The sequence below is a fragment of the Doryrhamphus excisus genome, linkage group LG5, assembly GCF_037039965.1.
Source record: "Doryrhamphus excisus strain RoL-2023G ecotype Guam linkage group LG5, RoL_Dexc_Guam_v1.1, whole genome shotgun sequence".
Lineage (NCBI taxonomy): Eukaryota > Metazoa > Chordata > Actinopteri > Syngnathiformes > Syngnathidae > Doryrhamphus > Doryrhamphus excisus.
Genome location: NC_136361.1, coordinates 14,807,886 through 14,828,142, shown reverse-complemented (window position 1 = coordinate 14,828,142; position 20,257 = coordinate 14,807,886). Strand labels below are relative to the sequence as shown.

At 41.9% G+C, this 20,257-nt stretch overlaps 1 protein-coding gene across 2 annotated transcripts; it reads left to right on the top strand.

Moving 5' to 3' along the window:
- Window positions 1–2,753: 2,753 nt before the first annotated feature.
- Window positions 2,754–19,691, top strand: stk40 (serine/threonine kinase 40). 2 transcript variants are annotated; one of them, XM_058053824.2, is made up of 11 exons: window positions 2,754–2,988; window positions 7,097–7,223; window positions 7,600–7,685; window positions 8,584–8,727; window positions 9,863–10,087; window positions 10,679–10,731; window positions 12,921–13,036; window positions 14,869–15,013; window positions 15,131–15,250; window positions 15,390–15,474; window positions 16,725–19,691. In XM_058053824.2, exons 2-11 carry the CDS (start codon window positions 7,106–7,108, stop codon window positions 16,941–16,943), a joined length of 1,311 nt encoding a protein of 436 aa, XP_057909807.1. In that variant the 5' UTR covers window positions 2,754–2,988; window positions 7,097–7,105; the 3' UTR covers window positions 16,944–19,691. The 2 variants fall into 2 exon arrangements, with proteins under 2 accessions (XP_057909807.1, XP_057909808.1); XM_058053825.2 differs by lacking the exon at window positions 2,754–2,988 and adding an exon at window positions 6,553–6,978.
- The last annotated feature ends 566 nt before the right edge of the window (window positions 19,692–20,257 follow it).

The window sequence follows — 20,257 nt, the reverse complement described above, 5'->3', positions numbered from 1 at the left end:
TTTAAAGGACGCAGTGCAAGGGAATGGACCCAAGTGCTCTTTACAAACGTGGTTTTAAGCTTCCCTGTAGTAGAAAAGTTCACTTTGTGGTGGCGTCTCAGGGATGACTCTTAAAAGGGACGTATTATGCTCATTTTTCGGTTGTGGACTCCCATAGAGAGCTACTCATGATAACCTGCGCAGAAAGCTTTCTAGATCTTCCACAATCGGCATCTATTCAGGCTTTCCACAATGGTCTGTTTTTATTTATTCCACCCACGACCCGCCTTCGAGCACGCCTACTCCGCTGTGATTGGTCACATTCTCAATCACTCCCGAGGACTTCCGGACTACTGCCGAAGCCAACATTCTTAATTTTGGCGATATGAGACTTGATAATAATAGTGTAAATTGAGTCATTAAACGTTTTTTGCGGGACAAACGGTGTTTAAAAAACTGGTAGATCCACAAATTGTGGTGAAAAAGGCTATTAGCAACTCCATACGTTGGTGATCTTATAATTTGCATGCATGCAGGTAAGATACTTCCTGTATTAACACTATAATGCTACACAGACAACAGCTTACGTACACAAAACAAAGACATAGACCTTTTTTTTATTGTCATTGCACAATAACACAGCAGTGAAATTGCCAACGAAATGTCGTTGCCTGGCTCCTGTGTAATAAATAATAATGTGGAGAATAAATAGAACATATTTAGGACACTGATAAATTAAATAGGTTACAGCTTGCACATCTGACTCTTCAACATGAACAAGTAACGTCACTTCCAAATGTGCAAACCTTCATACATTGAAACATTCATACAACATTTATAGGTCAGAAAAGTGGAAAAACCATAATGGGTCCCCTTTAAGTTGTAAAATTTTAATCATGATGGACTTGCAGCCCAGGAACTCTTATTTAATATGTAAATATGTATAGGACAGTTTATTCATCCGAATGTATTTTTTAAATATTAAATTTCAATTCAACTTTATTTATATAGTGACAAATCACAACAGCAGTTATCTCATGGAACTTCACACATGGTTACAAAGAGAACCAACTGAATTTGTGTATTATGATGCTGTGTAATTATCAGTTGAAATATATTAAAAATTCTGATTTGGACCCGTGTTATGAGTGGTGATACACGAATAACTGAATAGGCAGTAGAGGGTGCTGTTGATCTTGAAGTACAACTAGACTTACACACATTGCTGAATATTTTTATTCTGATATAATTGCTGTTTATTTTGGAATTAGTAGGAAATTAACACCTTAACTTGGTATTCATTTCATGTATTCACCATAAATTGATTAATAATTAGAAACTTTTATATTTTCCCAAGATATTTTATGTTTTTTTGAGTGTTTTTAAGCATGCATACCAAATAATGAAGGTGGTGCATTATCACAATAAAATACATAATACTCTGATTGTATGTGCAGGTATTGAAGTAATCTTAATGGCCTTGGCCAAGCAGGGAAGATACAATTTAGAAAAGCTACCCCGAAAGACAATCAAAACCAACCATTGCATATTTGAACAATGCTTTCAGTGGATGTTATCTGCTACCATAGCTTCTGCGTGACGCATGAATTAATTTCCTCTTTTAAAAAGGTGTGGTCATGCAAGAGACTACAGATGCTATATAGCCTGCCAACTGTTTCATGGGCTAAGGGGGGGGGGGGCTAACGCACTGCTGAGTCAAGACAGGAAGACCAATGTGACTTAAATAAGTCCATGCCGTTTAAATTGCTCTTTCTTGTGGCTGTGGTTGGAATTTTTAGCTCACTGATGTCGGAATTGGCTATATTAATAAGTGTGTGTGTGTGTTGATAGAATTGAATTATAGAATTGAACATGTGGAGTTTATGATAACCTCACACTTGCACAGATGACCTATTGTAACCTTATGGGAAAATAGTTAACCCATTAAAGAGCCTGAGCATATTGAGTGCCATTCAGTCTTTATCATTGTAATAATTTGTCATACTAAACAAATAGAGTATTAAGTCTTTGTTCTGTGTTTGTACAACCTGTACTCAATGGTGTGTTCATAGTCATAGTTTATTTTGCTGAATGACATTTACAGTAAGAAATACAGCAACATTTTACAACAATGCAACGCAGCCGGAAAAAAAGCTTATTTACTCTTAGCACTTCTTGGCAATTAGTAATCAGCTCACTTCCTGCAAGTTCACACTTACAATAAAACTACAACACTAACACAGTAATAAACATATTGTACAAGTACCACATGTAAGTTAGAATTAGGAAATAGTCGATAGCTAGCCCAGAAGTGTCCAAACCTTTATTGAAAAACTAAAAGTATGTGGTCAAATACATAAAGAAAAATGTATTATTATTAGTTATTAGTATTAACATGTCAGCCTTTTCTGCTTTACATTGTGCCTTTTGCTGCTTCCTTTTTCCTCATTAATTTTATTTCTACAATGTCCTGCAAGCCAATAAAAAAATGAGCCAATCATGCAATAGTTCTTGCACATAGTTGACAATTATTAATTAAAATGTGTGGAAGGATACGATGTTAAAGGCAGTTGTGCCACCAACAATAAAACTATTATAAATTTTATTGCATTTTTTATGCTGTATGTGTGGAACATAAGCAATGGACTTGTAATCGTTTTACGCAGTGACGTCACCCTGTCTTGTTCCATTACGTCAACTGGAAAAAATGTCATCTACAGCTAGAGGCCGTTAATGATTGGTCGAACCCGGCTGTCAATCACAAAAGTAATGTGCGTCACTTCCGTTGTCAGGTGGCGCTGTCGCTGTGGAAAGATGCGATCAGTGGAGAGAGGAGGCTTTTCCTTAATTGCTCATTTCAGCCACACATCCTAAAAAAAGCCTTTCCAGAACCCCGACAGAACCGAAGAAGTTCCACACACGCACCTAATCCACGGCTGTCTTCCGAGAAATGTGGACGTTGTGAGGGGACGACGCAAGACTTTTAACCCCGGCAGGTTTCGGCTTGAGGTGAGCTACGTTGCTAGCTAGCTTCGGTGGCTATGCTAGCCAGCTGGAAATACTTTTGTTTAAATGGCCTCTCACCTGACTTTGTCTTCACTCTCACCGTCAAACAAACATTTCAATGTATGCCCACAAGTCCTTCATTGCTAAGAGAGTTAAATTAGGTATGGTTTTAGCCAAGCGCAGCTTAGTTGAGTTTGCACGGAAAACTTGTGTCGTGTATGTGTCCTCTTTGTGTGGCCGGTGTGTTTGCTGCTGCTGCTGCTGCTGCTGCTGCTGCTACTACTACTACTACTACTGCTACTACTACTACTAGCACTAGTAATACTACTAATGTCCTGATGGAGTCCTCTTCTTTGCATTAATCTTACTATATTGTTACATAATATTTATAGACGACCCCAACAGTGTTTGACAAAGTCGATTTTACGACTAAGTGGTGTGGTAAATGTTAAGTGGACTGCATGTGCAGTTAAAAACACTCAAGTATTACCGGATATTATTATTATTGTTCATTAATAACACCTTCACAATCTAATGAGATCCACTAAGCAATTGGATTAATTGGATAAAGCTCAATTATTCTCTTGTTCTTGCTTATTGTTGCACTAGCATCAAACCGCGGCATTCCATGGGTGATTCTGAAGGGGTACTCAACCCCCCAACATGTATGTGAAGCATCCAGTAGCATTTATTAATAAAAGAAAGATCCTTAATAATGAAACACTGGGAAAAAAAACTGGCAGCACATTCAGGGTGTGCATGTTATTTGCCGATTTGTTGTACCTGCTACAAGGCTGGAGCCTATCCTAGCTGACTATTGACTAAGAGGCTGCATTCCATATATTCCACGCACCTGATTGTGAAAGTGGAGAAAAAAAAAGCTTTAGCTGGGAACCATTTTTGGCCGTAAGTGTAACAAGTTTAACTTATTTTTGTAAGTGTTTAAGAAAAAGGCATCTTTAAGTGTAAATGCAATTAGAAGGCCTAATGATGGTGGTAGTACATTTCTATCATATCAAATAGTTTTAATCAACAACCGCAATAATAAGCCATTTGTCATAGGAATTCCTCATCATTCTGTATTTCATGTTGTGACTCAGCTTAGTCATAATTTAATGTATTTAGGAGCATAATATTATTCCAGTTTGCAACAATGCAACGTGCCCAAGAAGGAGTGGGAAGAAACGGATTATTTAATCTTCCGACTTCTCCATTTCTCAGCAATGACAGGTTATCAGTTCACTTCCTGTAAGCTAACGCTGTACAATAATATCGTAAGCACGATAATAATGGTCGTGTAGCTGTAGTCTAAGTAGTGCACACTTTTCAGTGTGCTTCATTCCGCCTCCTCGATGCAGTGCCGTCCATTCAACATTTTTTTCATTTTGGCTGTTCCTGCAGAGCCAGACATGTGGCATGAAGATCCTGTGGGTGGATCTAGTCGGACACCTTATGCGCTTGGTTTGCTGCAATACTATTTAAGGGAGCCAGCATGTCCCGTGGGCAACCGGCAGCACACTTCTCCTATCGCTTTGGAGTGATACCATCACAGACTGTCTCTGTTCTTGCCTGTGCCAGAAAGGGCATAGCTGTATGTATGCCATCATCGCGCTGATGTCATTTAGGTCAGCGTGTGTTAGTCGGCCGCCTTGACCTTTTGCTTTTTACGTGTGTCAGGGGTTGGTGCTTTTTAGAAGTGCTGTGGTGTTTAGTAAATGGACGAACAACAGCTTGGAGGTCCTTCTTGCCTCGTTTTGTTGCTGCTGCTCCTCTCTCAATGAATCATTTACACTTGTCCAAGGTGCATGGATACGTTTACCATATATTGTGGTCTATAAACTGCAACTTTTTTCCCCCCCACACACTTTGAACCCTGTGGCATAAACAATGATGTGACTAATTCACGGCGAAAACAACTACACTTCCTATGACTTAGAGTCAGGAAGTCATGAATTTCAGAAGTTGTCGCTAATATCATGTTTTGAAATCTCTTGTGGCGATAGTGTTTTGATCTGAAAAAAGTGCAGTGTACAAAAGTATTGTCGTTTGATAAAGTGTAGAATTACTGCAGCAGCTGTTAAACTTTGATGGGGGCATCTCACGCCTCATCCCCAGAGCTAATGAGTGATGCTTGGGAACCCCGAGTTTAGGTAGCATTGCAAGGTTATTGTGTGTCTTTCTGTATTAATATCCCATGTTCCAATGTGGACTGTATATGTGGCCTATATATAAACAAAAAAAATATCTTTTAGATTTGTTAGGTGCGCATAATAGTCGGAAATTTACAACAATTTGCAGCTTGCAAGGGGTCAAACACTACTGACCACAACCAGAGGTACACAGTCTAATGTGGGGGACTCAAACTCAATTTACCTGGGACTGTACCTGAGGTAGAAAAAAGGATTTAAAGTATAAAAAAAAAAAGACGATCCTCCAGTCTTTTAAATCTGCCTTAACAGCACAGATTCTAAACTGCAGAACATGAACAGGTTTTTCAGAATATAGGCTTCACTTGTCAACTATCACACAGCGTCATTGGGTGTGCTTCCCGGCATGCCTCGCAACACTTGTTTTGTAAAACGTTGTTAAAGTTATGTGTTTAGAGTTATTCATTATTCCAGTAGTACTTGTTGTCATATGTGTTTTTACTTAACTGATACACGATGTGCTGTAACTTTTGTGTTTTCTTTATCAAATGCTTTCATTTAATCTCTTCTTGGGAACATAGGAGGCTGATATTTCCTGCCTCGTTTAATAAAAAGTGCTGATCATCTCTTACTTTGGGCAGCGTGACTTTGTGTCAGTGTGCCTTGCGCCATAGAGCCTTGTCAAGAAAAGCCTCCGCTTCATCAGACTCAGTGGGTGATGACTAGTAGCGGCGGAGACTGAGACAGATGGGCGAGAGACACACGACGATGACACGGTCTGCTGTCTGGGATCACAAAAAGCCTCATGGAAGTGAGAATCCGTGGCTGCCAACCGTCCTGCCTCCGCTCTGGGCCCGAAGGTGCCAGTTGGCGAGTGGTGCACAATACAGTTTTGATGGCCTTAAAGATTGCAGGAAAAAAAACAATTTAATTTGTGTTTCTTGCAAGACTCGTTGCATTTTTTAAACGGAAGCTCTAGGTTGTTAAATGTGAAACTCAATTTACTCTTATTCCCGCCTGCACACCAGTGCTTGAAACTAAAATCAGAGTCTAGGCTACCGAACCCTACTGCCACTCATATAGCCACTATATGAGGAAATGCAACATCCACAGTGCTGGGTTTACTTCACATACACTGTTGGCTTTCTCACACATGTTGCACGCCTGCGGGCGCATTTTGTCCTCCTAATGGTGTCATCACCTGAGCATTTAAACACTGCCGTCCAAAGGCAATGGAAGTCGAAAGCGGTGAGTCATCATCCTTGTCGGTTAAAACCGGCGTGGTTTCATCACATGGGGAACTGGCTTTGCGTCGATAAACAAAGCATACATCTTGACTTCTGGGAGGTGGGTGCGGGCTAAAGTCACGATGTGTCATGCTATCACAGTGTCTCTTATTGTTGCAGTGGCCTTGTCGCTACACGCATGTCATAGGAAGGTCTGTCCAGATAAGCCGCCTGTGCAGATTTTGAGATAAAACGCGCAGATTAAGAGAGGAAGGATTTTTCTAAAGCCAGCAGGAAAAGCTTAGAGTGCATATGTGCCTCACTGCTCAGAGGAAATTGAAAGTGTGTGTTTTTTGTGCATTTCCATGGAAATTGTAGATTGTGGTAGCTTGTAAGTGTTTGTTCTAGAGGGAGGAGGGGGGGGTTGACATTTGAGGTGTCATCCTTGACACCAGCAACCATTATTTTGAATGGGAGCTCTAATGGCCTCACATTGGCACTGATGTGTTGGTAAACGTGTGGGAGGGACATTCAAATAGGTCGGGAGGAGCTGCCCTGCATTTTACCTCCTTTTCACATTCAAGCACTCCTTCAACCAGCACTGCAGCTTAAAGCTCCTGGTATTGGATTGTCGTTTTCCTCGCCATAGATGTTTTTGTAGGATTGTGTATCTTCCTTTTGCTCCATGCTAAATACATCCTATTTATTTATTTATTTATTTGCACCACCTCCCTGCAGAGCTCCAGTATGTCCAAACGGCGTGCATCGGAGAGGGGGGCCGGAGAGACGTCGGGCAGAGCCAGCAAGCTGCAGTGTCCTGGGATATCTGGCAGTAACGCCAAGCGAGCTGGACCGTTTATCCTAGGTAAAGAAGTTACAACTCCCCCCCCCCCTTTTTTTTTAACAAAAGTCTGCCTGTTTTGATTTTTTTTTGCCTCAGTACAAGTAAAGTAAGAAGTGTGTGTGTGTGTGCGTGCATGCCTGTGACAAGAATGTAAAGAATTTTGCTGATCCCCATGACATGGGCTAGAGAGAGGGGTCTGTGCGCAAGGTGAAGTCCCCCCCTTAACGTTTGTCTTGAACTGTTTTTCTTCTACGAGCCATCTGCTAAACTAAACATCACACGTGGGATGTTACTGGGCACCCGCACACACTTTTGTTTGAGCTGCAGCAAGAGCACTCACTCTGTACATTGCCTACCTTTTGGTCATGCAGCTGTCCTTTTTTTCCCTTCCTTGCAGGGCCTCGTCTGGGCAACTCACCAGTGCCCAGTATAGTGCAGTGTCTGGCCAGAAAAGATGGCACCGACGACTTCTATCAGCTCAAAGTAAGTCAAGCAGGCAGTTTTGTGCTTTGGCACTGACACATGCTTTGACAAGAAGATGAAATGTCATTCAAAGCTAGAGTTCACGAGTGGACATGCAAACTTTTGACCTTCCTTTTGGGTGTGTTCATTTTATGGTCCTCCACTGTCTGGCACAAACAAACCAGTCTGCACACTCTGTTTATGGGGGCTATCCAATGTCTGTTACACAAGCGAAGGGTGGAGGGGGTAGTGCTGTACCTGGAATGTCAACTTTTAACCCCAATTTCTGTGTGGTGAGTCAAAGCTGCCCCTCATATCGCTGGCTGAGTCGCCTGCCAGCGCTGTCCGAAGTAGAAATCACTCTGTTTTTATCCATTATTATTGCCAGCTAAGGACAGCGGGGCCAACTCACCCTGGCTGGTAGGCTTGTGGGGGACGGGTGGTGTAAGGAGGAACTGTCTGCTGTCATGCTCTTAACAGAGCAGCACGAAATAGACAAAGAACAAAAACAGTTGCTCCTCCACAGATGCTCACTGAGTTGTAAAGACGTAGTGGATTTTGTAAATGTTATTGACATTAACTCTACCTACAATCAAAAAGTATCTATTTACATTTGTCATAAACAGTTCACCACCAAAGGCAGGCATCAAGAGTGTGTGTGTGGGTGGGATCGAATCATCAGCTTGCATCATTTGGAGGCCACATTATAGGATGGCAATATGCATCCAGTTACCTTGGTGACGCACTTCAAGTGACTGTCTGGCTTCCCGGGGTCAGCAAGGGCTCTAGTCAGCATTCCTCTGTGATATTAAAAGGTTTAGTGACAAGACTGATGAGCGTCTTCACTGGCAGTAAACTGTTAAAGCTGCCCCCAAACAACCTCTTATGGAGTTTTTTTTTCTTCTTCTTTTGTTTACAGATCTTGACACTAGAGGAGCGAGTGGACTCTGCTGGCGAGACTCAGGAGGAGAGGCAGGGGAAGATGCTGTTGCACACCGAGTATTCCCTCCTGTCTCTGCTGCACAACCAGGATGGGGTGGTGCACCATCACGGCCTCTTCCAGGTTGGCTAAGAAACTATGCTTTTTTCCATTGGAAGATGCACAGATAACACACAGCCTTGTTCTTTAATTAGTGCAGGGTCAGTATTGTACTAATACAGGCTTGTACCACAAATGCTCCAATTCATGACTCTATTTAATTAACCACCTAGTCCTCCATAGTGGCCGTATGGTCTACAAAAGCAAATAATTGGCAGGGTCATTTCCGTCAACAGTTGGGGCTGTCTGAAACCTTTCTTTTCAACACCACTAGATAGCAGTGGCTACCTTTTTTGAAGTAGCATGTGTTATCTTTCGCTGAATGCGCTTTAAGATGTTGCTGGTGGGTAAAAATATGTGCCTGTTACAATTGCCGTACTCTTGTTTACAATGAACCCCATCAATGGTATTGATGCAGATTGAGCGGTTTGCTCCTCACCGCTATTGCAACATTGGTTCTTTTGCTGCTTTGTTGTGCAATATACCCGTTAATCAATGACCACATGGTCAAAGCGCGCTGACTTTCACTTTTTCATGTACTCTAATTGTTGGTAAAATTGTTATGATTACACCTCTTTTGTGTTTTAGATAAACACCCTAGCTATAATTAGAGCATTTACATGTTGATGTTTTTCAAGAGAAGAAGGACCTACCATTAAAAGCCATTCAATGTTCACAGCCTCATCCATTCACACTCAACCGTACCTCCCTCACCTGTATTTCCCAGTGGCTTCCACCGCCTCCTCCTCCTCCTCCTCTAACTTTGTTATTGTTCCATCCCTCTCTTTGTGCTCTCTTGCATCCTGTCAGCTCCGCACGGCCGTGCTGATTCATTTAGCTCCGCGATATTGATTGGATTACAGTTGCATCTACGCTGGGCCGTCCCCATAATAATAGAAGCTTTCAGAGGTGTGCCGACTGGGTCTAAAAAAAGAAAACCCATATGTACGTGATAGAGAAATCAATGAGACTATGCTATCAGAAGCTGGTACGGGGAAATGGAGCAATATACACAATGGGTCTGCCAAGTAAGCTGCCTCCACCTAATGGAAGGATGATAATCATGTCATAGTATTGTCTCATCAGCGCCATGCACTGCCATTTAACATAGCAACTGTTGCTTCATTACGCACCTTTCTGCCCATTCCTCCTTCGCCAGGATCGAGCCTACGAAATAGTCGAGGACATGGAGGCCAACAAGGTGCGCAAGATGAAGAAGCGCATTTGCCTTGTGCTCGACTGCCTGTGCGCCCACGACTTCAGCGACAAGACGGCTGACCTCATCAACCTCCAGCATTACGTCATCAAGGAGAAGCGGCTGGGCGAGCGCGAGGCCATAATAATCTTCTATGACGTAGTGCGCGTGGTGGAGGCCCTGCACAAGGTGAGCCTTGACAGTCATGACATTGAATTTGAATTATGAATATCTCATGCAGGTGTAAATAGGAGCGTGTTTTGCGTACGGCACACATCTCACTTTTAATCAATTCGTCTGTCATACTAGTGTAAAAAGAAATTAACCACGGGAAAAAATATTTCTAAAACAACTTTTTAAGCATTCCCAAGTGAAATATATGGTGACACTGGAGTAACTTCAGGTGTCTACACCTCTTCTGACCTGATTTTAGAAGAAGTGTCACCAAAATGTAGGGATGTCCCGGTTCAATCTTCAAGAAATTAAATTCCACAAATTCACATTTGTAAGAAAATGTTTCTTTTAAGGATCGGGATTGGAAAAAATTTTATCTGAAGCCAAAAACTGTGGATCGGGACATCCATTTTGCACAATGACTGTGGTCCACTACAGTGTTAATCCTTTTAATGCTCACTGATCTGAGGTTTCATGAACAACTGTGCAGCTTAAAAGCATTTTAAAGAGTCAAATTGCATGCATGATGTTCCGCTGTATAAAGTAACAAAATAATGCCTTAATGAATCAATATCTAGCTATTAACAACACATTTCCTGCCTGCAGAAGAACATGGTGCACAGAGACCTCAAACTGGGCAACATGGTGCTGAACAAACGGTAAGATTTCAAAAATAAGTTCCTCATTAGACAGAGGTGCCGTACAGGTTAGAGTACATTTTAGCCTGCCTGTAAGTCATCGCTCTTGAGCGTCGGCCTGCATATCCCATGCTGTTGGCTGGACATGCCATTCTTATGCTGAGAAGCGGGGGGATCAGTCCTAAAAACCCAAAGCCTCATTCTCTTCTGCTTCCTGTAAGCATGGGGTGAGTCATTGCAGCTAGGTGATATTGGAATAACATGTCGTGTGAGGGTTTATCATTGTACCGCATTGACTGTCTTGTATCAGACATCAGAGCTCACTGACAGCAGCAGTGGTGATGAAATGACGCTTTAGTCGTGAGGGTGGCGGCAACAAAGCACATGAGTGGAACACTCCGTCCCCGCCGGAGACAAGGAGAGGCCTGCAAAAGGGTCCATAGCTCAGAGCTGACTCACACGGCAGTGCACGTCATGCATGTATACACACACACACACACAGTCATTATTTATCTACCCTCCTCCTTTTACGTCCACCCTCCATTTTCCTGCTCCTTTGTCCACTTTTGTCACATCCTTTTTCCACTTTTCCCGTCTCCACCATTCATCATACTTCGCACTCGCATGTATGATGTAAAGGATTCACTCCAATAAAGTAGTAGCACACTGATCTCCCCCTCTCCACTTGCTTTTTGTCATCGGCTGCCATCGACGAGCTCAGTAGTTCATGCAGTGATGATGCGATTTCCTCTGGCGACGGCCAGGAAAGCAGGATGCCATAAATCAATTTTCCAACATTGCTGACATTGGGCACTGTATTGACTTCCTGCATTTTAAATGCGTGCTTAATCATTCATAGATACACTGTGCATGAATGCTGCTTGTGTTATTCACTCCTTTTTGTTTTCATTCATAGATACTCCTATGTATAACAATGAATTAGGCGTCAGAACATACATACGGTATATTTTTTACAACTAATTGTCCAGAAGTCATTGACTATATGTAGTTTGGGTTTGTCTGCAGTGCAAGAATAGAAAAAAAGTCGTGATGCACACAGATAAAAGAGCAGAGGACACTCCACAAAGGAAGCTTTTATGCCGAGTGAGGGTCCTTGAGGAGGCTGCATCATGTTCCTCTGGCACATTGCAAGGCCACTCGTGTGAGATGAATTTGAGGTGTGCAAAAGTAGCTGTGATCTGGAACTAGAAATTGAGGGTATGCGGGGAACGTGGTGTGAAAGTGAGAGAAAGGAGTGGGAAGTTGTTGACCTTTTTTTTTTTTTAGAAAGCAGATGTGACTGAAGGATGCAAACCAGAAAGGCATGCAACATGTGCCACTTGCCGCTGTGTGCATCGACACTTGAAATTGCGTGCCTGTGGACATGTTTTGCATCTTTGTGAGCTTTAGAAATACAAAATTGGCTTGCCAGCTCATCGCCATGCAGCTTAGTAATCAACAATCATCCTCAGCCGCAAGTTGAAGTTGACTCATATGTTTGTCGAAAGTGTTCAAGTTCCTCTTTTTTTTTCTTCTTCTTCGATTCTGCATTTCTCCTTCAATGGATCACGGCCCTACAGTACCATACAGTGCAGCATTGTTACTTCACCAACTACAATTCCAAGCAGAAGTTTGCACTCACTTTACCATTTAATAGCATGATCTGTTGTCTTCAACATTGTCTATTGATCACATGTTGCTGCTCGGGCTTTGATGATGATGTCATTCTTACCTTTGGTAGTTGGAGAATAGAAAACCTGTTTGACTTTTAAAATGTTTTTTTAACCTTTTTTATTAGAGCCTTGTAGACATGAAATAACGCCACTATAGTCATATTTATACTCCTTTTATTCTTTGTTTACACCACATTGCTCAACTGTAATGTGCAGGCTACGAGATCACTGCAGGAACACAAGCAACAGCAATGGCTTTAACCATTAGCATACTAGTGAGCTAACTAGTAGCCTCCAGTTCATTTATTGTATTCCAAACTTAAAGGGTTTAAAATGGAGCGGGGGGAGAAGGACAAATAAGGCATTTGCCTTACAACACTTAACACTTGCATGCAGACAGAATGGGAGGCATTGGTTTCACTCTCTCATGGCTGACGCTATACAGTGACGGTCATCTGTCATGTCTCAATAATGGAACCTTACTGAGGCCAGAATAGTTATGGTGTGGACTTATTATGTGTTTGTTGTGCTTTGCAGGACGCACCGAATTACCATCACCAACTTCTGCTTAGGAAAGCACCTGGTGAGTGAGGACGACCTGCTCAAAGACCAGAGAGGAAGTCCGGCCTACATCAGCCCCGATGTGTTAAGCGGTGAGTGAGAAGTTTTAAAATCTTTGAAACACATTGGACCATGTGTGTGCACTGGTGTGAGAAGGTGCATTTGTGTGATCCTGTTGAGAAGTGTTGCATAACGCTCGGCAGCCTGGTGTTCGGAGTATTTTGCCTCAGTAACAAGGCACCAAAGAGGTTATGTTATGTCCAATGTTGGACTCAGGGAAACATGAATTAGCCTCAATTCCCCCTTAGCTTTCTGCAGCAGTTGATTGTTGTGCGTCTGCAGAGGAAGCTACTTTGTCTGTGAAAAGAGGAAGCCGCTATTTAATCATTCAGTTTTTACAGTGGGAAAGTTGTTGATGAGCCAGGAGTCCTGCAACACCGCCAGATGATTGACACTACTTCATTTGTGCTCGCTAACAAAGTGTCTTCACCATCAGCCTCTGAAAGGCTCGTAGATATAGCCGTGCGTGTGCATGTCAGCATAACGTGACTGGCACTCAATTAAAAGCGAGCGTCAGTGAGTCACACACTGATGACTCACTGGAGGGAAGCTACTCCCATCTACCCCCCTCCTATCTCCTGTCAGTGCGCGTGTGTCACAGGATTCAGCAGGCTGCTTTTAGCTGTAACAACACCAACCAAAAATCCCCCCCCCCCCCCCCCCCACTCCGACCCCGAGCTTACCAGTACAATGTTAAAGCATCCACATTAACTGTGCTCGTAGTTTACCCCACTCTCACCGTTCCTCTTTGTTTAGTAATGCCACTTACTGATGTTGTGGAGAGTTCTTGGAAGTGTAATGTACGCAAAGTCAACTGTTTGCCTTTGCTCATCCTGTTAATCATTACACTCACTGCCTTGACAGGCGCTTTCTGATCACCTTGAGTCACTGAGGGTCAAAGTTGTCCTTGCACTAAAAACAAAAAAAAAGCATGCAGTCTTTTTACCTTTGTTGGATGGATGCGTTCATTTGTATCAAACTTATTGTAAATTAGATTTACAACAAAGTGATGTTACAAGAAAGAATCTTTGTGGTCTTAATTTAATGAGAATTAAGTTGTGATTAAAATTCTTACTAAAATGTAAACACTTGATTCTTGTAAAATTACACTCTCCATTCATGCACTTTTCATAGTGCTTGTTGTCCTAAGCTGACACCCCGGTTCCGGAAGGTGCACACAAGTATTACGAAGACGCATTAAAGAATGTAAAGGTGACTATAGGAGTGTTATTTCATGTTTAGTTGCCTCTAATGTTAAAAAGAAACATATATAATGTCTTAAACAGGTTTTCCATGCATTTGTATGGAAGGTTTTAAACTATACTATTTTACAAGGCTGTACTCTAAGCCTTTTCACTTCGAAATGAAAACTGTTAGTAGCACAGAAATATTTTTTAGAAGCAATGTGAAATTTTATGTGCACTCCTACATATTAATAAGGCCTAAATCTCTCTGGAGCTATGTATTATATGAAAGTACTACATCTTGTACACACACGTACTAAGCTACACGTACATTCACAGACAATTACATTACTAATGGGGCATTGTCCACATGGCCAGCAAGTGTACATTCTGCAGGTGCCAGGTTTGTGTAAAATGTCATTTTTTTTTTTCAGACCCCTACACTTTTCTTGTTACTTTCTGCTTTTTTGTTTGATTTTTCCATTTTGCAAGAACAAAAAAGCCAATCTCTCGCTCAATCATGTTGTACATGCCATGTGTGATGGTAATCTGTCACGTCTCAGTAATGGAATTAATTGGTGCAATAGCAACACCGCAAATTCATGAACGGTCTCGTGATGTTGTTGTCATTATGTTACATCACAAGACTAAGACTGACGGAAGTTCCATCTTGTTTCCAGGTCGTCCATACCGTGGTAAGCCAAGTGACATGTGGGCTCTCGGTGTGGTTCTGTTCACCATGCTGTACGGCCAGTTCCCCTTCTACGACAGCATACCTCAAGAGCTCTTCCGCAAGATCAAGGCCGCAGAGTACTCCATCCCAGAGTGAGTGCTCAACCTTTTTTACATGGCAATGGAGATCCCACCAGGCCCTTATGTTGATCTGTACTGATTATTTGTAGTACAAGCTGATGACTGTAATCTCTCCTGTGCTTTCTGCAGAGATGGCCGTGTGTCTGAGAACACTGTGTGCTTGATCCGCAAGCTGCTAGTGCTGGACCCTCAGCAGAGGCTGACTGCAGGGGAGGTGCTGGAGTCCCTCAGTGACATCATTGCCTCATGGTAGGTGCTCCACCTGCTGGATGCCTCAAGCGTTACATTGAATCTCATCATGTATTGTAAAACGGGTTTGTGTGTATATCCTTTTTACAGTTGTCTCCAAAGCAGTGTTAATGCTTATTTTTATTGTTCTGAACCACAGGCAATCAGTTTCATCACTAAGTGGCCCCCTGCAGGTGGTGCCGGACATTGATGACCAGGTCAACCACCCAGAGCATCTACAAGAGGTATGATGCATCCAAGATTTGCGCTGTCTCTAATATTTGACATCTTATTTAGCCACTTAAGAGGGTTATAATAATGATGATTTATATATAATGATGATGATTTTGATGCATTATTGTTTTTGGAGCAAATGTCGAGTTTACAGTATAACAAACAGGTGGTTATACATGTATGAGTACAGGCATATATGCAATTCTCCCATTGCCTATTCTCGGGTTAAGTGATACAATATTGTAGTAATTCCTAATTTATTGTAGTAAATTGGTTCCAGGCCCGGACGTGATAGGTGGATATTTGCATCGTAGGATTGAGTATTGTTGTAGTGACAACATAGAAAATCTATTCATTCATTCATTTTCTACCGCTTTTCCTCACGAGGGTCGCGGGGTGTGCTGGAGCCTATCCCAGCTGTCTTTGGGCGAGAGGCGGGGGACACCCTGAACTGGTCGCCAGCCAATCACAGGGCACATATAGACAAACAACCATTCACACTCGCATTCATACCTATGGACAATTTGGAGTCACTAATTAACCTAGCATGTTTTTGGAATGTGGGAGGAAACCGGAGTACCCAGAGAAAACCCACGCATGCATGGGGAGAACATGCAAACTCCACACACAGATGGCCGAGGGTGGAATTGAACTCTGGTCTTCTAGCTGTGAGGTCTGCGCGCTAACCACTCAACCGCCGTGCCGCCCATAGAAAATCTATTTACGACCTAAATATGGGTTTTAACATTAGAGCCCATTAGACATTAAATAACATCCCTATATTCACCTTGATTCTGTTGTTACCCAATATAGAGATAAGAGAAAATAAGACCTGATGTAGACGCTCACTTGGTAGCATTGGGAGTTCCTTGTTGTTCCCTTTTTACTTCAGGTTTCATCCTGCGGTAGCTTCTGTTTCATTGTAACATTACTGACACCTTGTGACCAGTTTGAACTCTATATATCATGTGTCCTTCCATCCATTTTCCTTATGCTTGTATTTCACTTCAGTTAGTCATTTTATGCTTGAAAATGCTTAATTTAGTTCAAAAATACATCAAATTTGTATACATGCATAGTTTTTTAACTGATAGGCCATAGTAAACTAATAAAAGAGCAGTGACTTATTCAAATATTTGCTCTCAAACTTTCACTGTCAAGAGAGGGTGAAATTTGAAGCATGAAATGGTGAGGATTTTATGTCATATTCCCGTTTAGTTTTTCCATTTTCAGTTTCCTGAAACTTCTTTCCTTCCTCCAGGCCAAGGTAACAGAGGAGTCCTCACAGTACGAGTTTGAGAACTACATGCGTCAGCAGCTCCTGCTGGCTGAGGAGAAGAACACTATCCACGAGGCCAAGAGCTTCCTCACCAAGCGCCAGTTTGGCAGCCTCCCCCCGGTCAGGCGGCTGGGCCACGATGCACAACCCATCAGCCCGCTGGACGCCGCCATCCTAGCGCAACGTTTCCTGCGCAAGTAGCTCTCGACAAACCCCCCCCCCCCGAAACTCTCACTGAGGAAAAATGTAACTAACAAGGGGTGGAATTTTGTCCAGGGTACAGCCCTCATGTGTAGGTGGGCTTTGGTGGGGCACGATAGTGCAAGTGAACAAACTGCAAAGACAGACAGAGAAGACCCGGGAACCAAAGGTCGCTTGCCCCCCCCATCTCGTCACTGTGGACCCCGCCACACCTCCTCTCTCCTGTCCATGTTGGTTCTCCTGAGCAATACAGGATCAGAATCATGTAGCAGCCCCTTCCTCTATAACCTCACGGCAGACCTCCATTCAATCTTCCTTCCTCTTCTCCTTTCCTTCCTCTGTTTTGGGAAAAAAAGTCAATCTACCTCTCTCGTCTTCTCTTCTCTGTTGGTAAACCACGCTCACTGTTCTGAGACCACACCAGTGACATCAAGCATCCATGTTCCTGTCATGTATGTGATGCTTGGGAAAACAGGAAAACGGAATAAGCTTTCCTTTTTTTATTCCTTTTAATCATATTGATCTCGGAGTAGCATTTTAAGCCCATTTGGAAGCGGGACAACATTAAAGCGTGTCTACGAGCACGCAGAGAACACGTTGTCGCAGACATCTTGTTTTTTTTTCGTTTTTTTTTCTAGCAGCAGGCAGCTAGCATGTGGAACCTGGAAGTCACCATGCCAAGACCCCACTCTAACCCACCCCGATATGACACCATGAACATTTGCTCTTGGGTGCCATCGCCAAAAATCATTGTCCTAAAAAGCCACGGAACTGGTACTCGGGTCTTTTGTTCCAGTACCGACTTCCAGGGACCGTTTTACCTGTAGTGTGAATGTGAATGAGACTTTGACATGCGCGTGTGTGTGTTTCCAGCCAAGGCCTACCAAGCCGTTGACCTCGGCAGCCGTCTTTAAGCTATTCTCATGTCTTTTTTTTTTTTTTTGGGATGCTTTTCCACTGCACAACACCGACTCAAGTCAAGTTTGGGGATGGTCCTGGCAGTTGCTTCTTGGCCGATGGGAACACAGTAACAGGGTAAGCTAATGTTAGCGTGTCACCTTGTATCCTCCAAAGTCCACCAATTTACCTGGTATGTCTGGCGTCAGTGGAGCAGACTTGGTACCGTGCAGTGGAAAAGTGCCATTTTTTAAAAATGTTTATCTGGCACACTGTGAAAAAGCCAAGACCAACACCGAGCAATGTTTTCATCCCCCTGTGAGTCGTCTTTCTGTACATGCATGTATTATTATTATTATTATTAATATTATTATCCCACTGTTTTAGGTGCTCGCTGATTCATACTGTAATTTTTTTTTCACAGGTTTACTAAGTTTATAATTGCCCTGTATTGTGGTGAATTCCTCCTTTTTTTTTTTTTCTTCTTTCATGTGTAGTTTTTGTTTTTCAAGCCCTGTCAAAGCCAAGCACCAGCAGCGACTGTTAGGCCTATTGTACACCACAACCCCCCATCCCCCACCTCAATTCCTCACTATTTATATCCTCCATTTTCCCTTCCACGTCATCCTGGTGTAATGAGATTTATTTATTGTTCACTTAAAACCAAGAGGTAGACGTGTTGATGCTTTCAGCTACAATCATGACAAAAAGTAGCGGCCATTTCTTGCCATATTGCCACCAATTTAAGCTACCCTAACTTGACTTATGATCTGTGCATATGCTTTTTTTTGGTTATTTTTTTATAGCGCAATTTAGCTATCTTAGTTTTTGTTAAGCTTAACTCTTATACTTAAGGATATCGTTTTTTTGTGGGGTTTTTAATAAATAAGCTTTTTTATAAATACAAATACCACATGCATAGTTTTTTTTTTTTTTTACATAATCCAGATTTTTTAAAGTTTTTTTTGGTTTTGAATTAAAAAAATTTTTTTTTAACTTTCACAATTTTTTTTTCCTCTGAAGTAATTAATAAATTTTTTTTTTTACACAATTTATCTTTTTTGTTATTGAAATTAATTCCTATCAGACGTATGCATTGCTGTTTTTTTAATCAAACAATTGACCCTTTTTTGTTTCACACAGTACTTTTAAAAAATATATATTTTCCCTTTCCCCCTCACACACCACAACGATTGTGGCTCTTTCGATCAGCATGTAAATATCCCCTAGCATGACTGCGCCACATCCCCTCCCCCAAAAAAGTAATCCCATATAAAGACGTAACTTGAATGGACATCCATCAGTATTGTCGTAGTCATGCATATTCCATAAGAAAAGCCTGTTTTTAATTAACACAGAATGATGATATTAAGTGGAAAAGGCCACAAAATGAGTAATTAGCGGGATTTGTTGTTTTTGTCTAGCAGAGTTGTTTCTAAGGCCGTACTGTGGTTTGAAAAGCATGAAAGTAGTGTGTGGTGATGCGTTGCATGATTTTAGAACAAGCAAGGTTGTCCCCGCCACTATTTTAGTAGCAAAAAATGGTATCAAAAAGTTGTTCAGACATTTCCCTCCACTATAGCCAAATTGTGTGAATATTTCCCCGCCTAGTTTAGTAGCAACATTCTATTTGCCAGCTCTCCCCCACCAGCCTTCCTGCTTTTAAAGTCTAGGGTATATTCCATATGTATTGCAGACTAGTTTCAAGCGGAAACAGCGGTGTGGTTTGACATTTGACAAACCAACAGTTGACTTATGTTGGAAGTAGGTGGTCATAAATGGGCATCTTCATACAGATTTCAATGACATTATTGTACAGTTGGGGGGGGGGGGGAAAGAACACCTTTGTATAAAAAAAAATCATATTTTTCTACTTCATCAAAAACTCTACATGCATGTCAGCAATAAACTTTGATATGGAAAACAAGCGGCCTTGTTGGTGTGGTTGTTTGGGTGTAATATATATTATTGACCAGGGGGTGGTGCTATTAACATAAGTAGCAGGCAAGACCGAAAAATTCTTTAGAAAGTGCAAAACTTTTAGTGCTATTTAGAATGTTTAAATGGATGAATAAATAAATGAAATTGACAGTATTGTAATGTTTATATATTGAATTTATTTAATCCTCAAGAAAAAGCAAGGTTGAGTATGAGCAGGAAAGGTCCATAGGTCTCAGGGGGGGTCAACGCCATGCAGATGTTAACTCCACGCAGCTGTCCTTGAGGATGATTGGACTCAGGCATCAAAAACTGAAGCAAAGTTGCGTGTGAAAGAAGTGCAAGTCACACATCTGCCATGTTCTTGCATCATTTCTCTGGGGAGCTCCATGCATTCCGATGACATCCAACTGAATGACAAAAGAAAAAAACAGGGATGTCCAAATATGCTGCTATTATTTTAGAGGTTGTGTGTGTGT

What these genes read in the sequence shown, in the direction of transcription:
- stk40 (XM_058053824.2), top strand. Translation starts at nt 7,106, where the DNA reads ATGTCCAAACGGCGTGCATCGGAGAGGGGGGCCGGAGAGACGTCGGGC. An exon ending in TGGTGGAGGCCCTGCACAAG is followed by an intron (nt 10,088 to 10,678) that starts GTGAGCCTTGAC and finishes TCCTGCCTGCAG; the next exon opens with AAGAACATGGTGCACAGAGA. An exon ending in ACCCAGAGCATCTACAAGAG is followed by an intron (nt 15,475 to 16,724) that starts GTATGATGCATC and finishes TCCTTCCTCCAG; the next exon opens with GCCAAGGTAACAGAGGAGTC.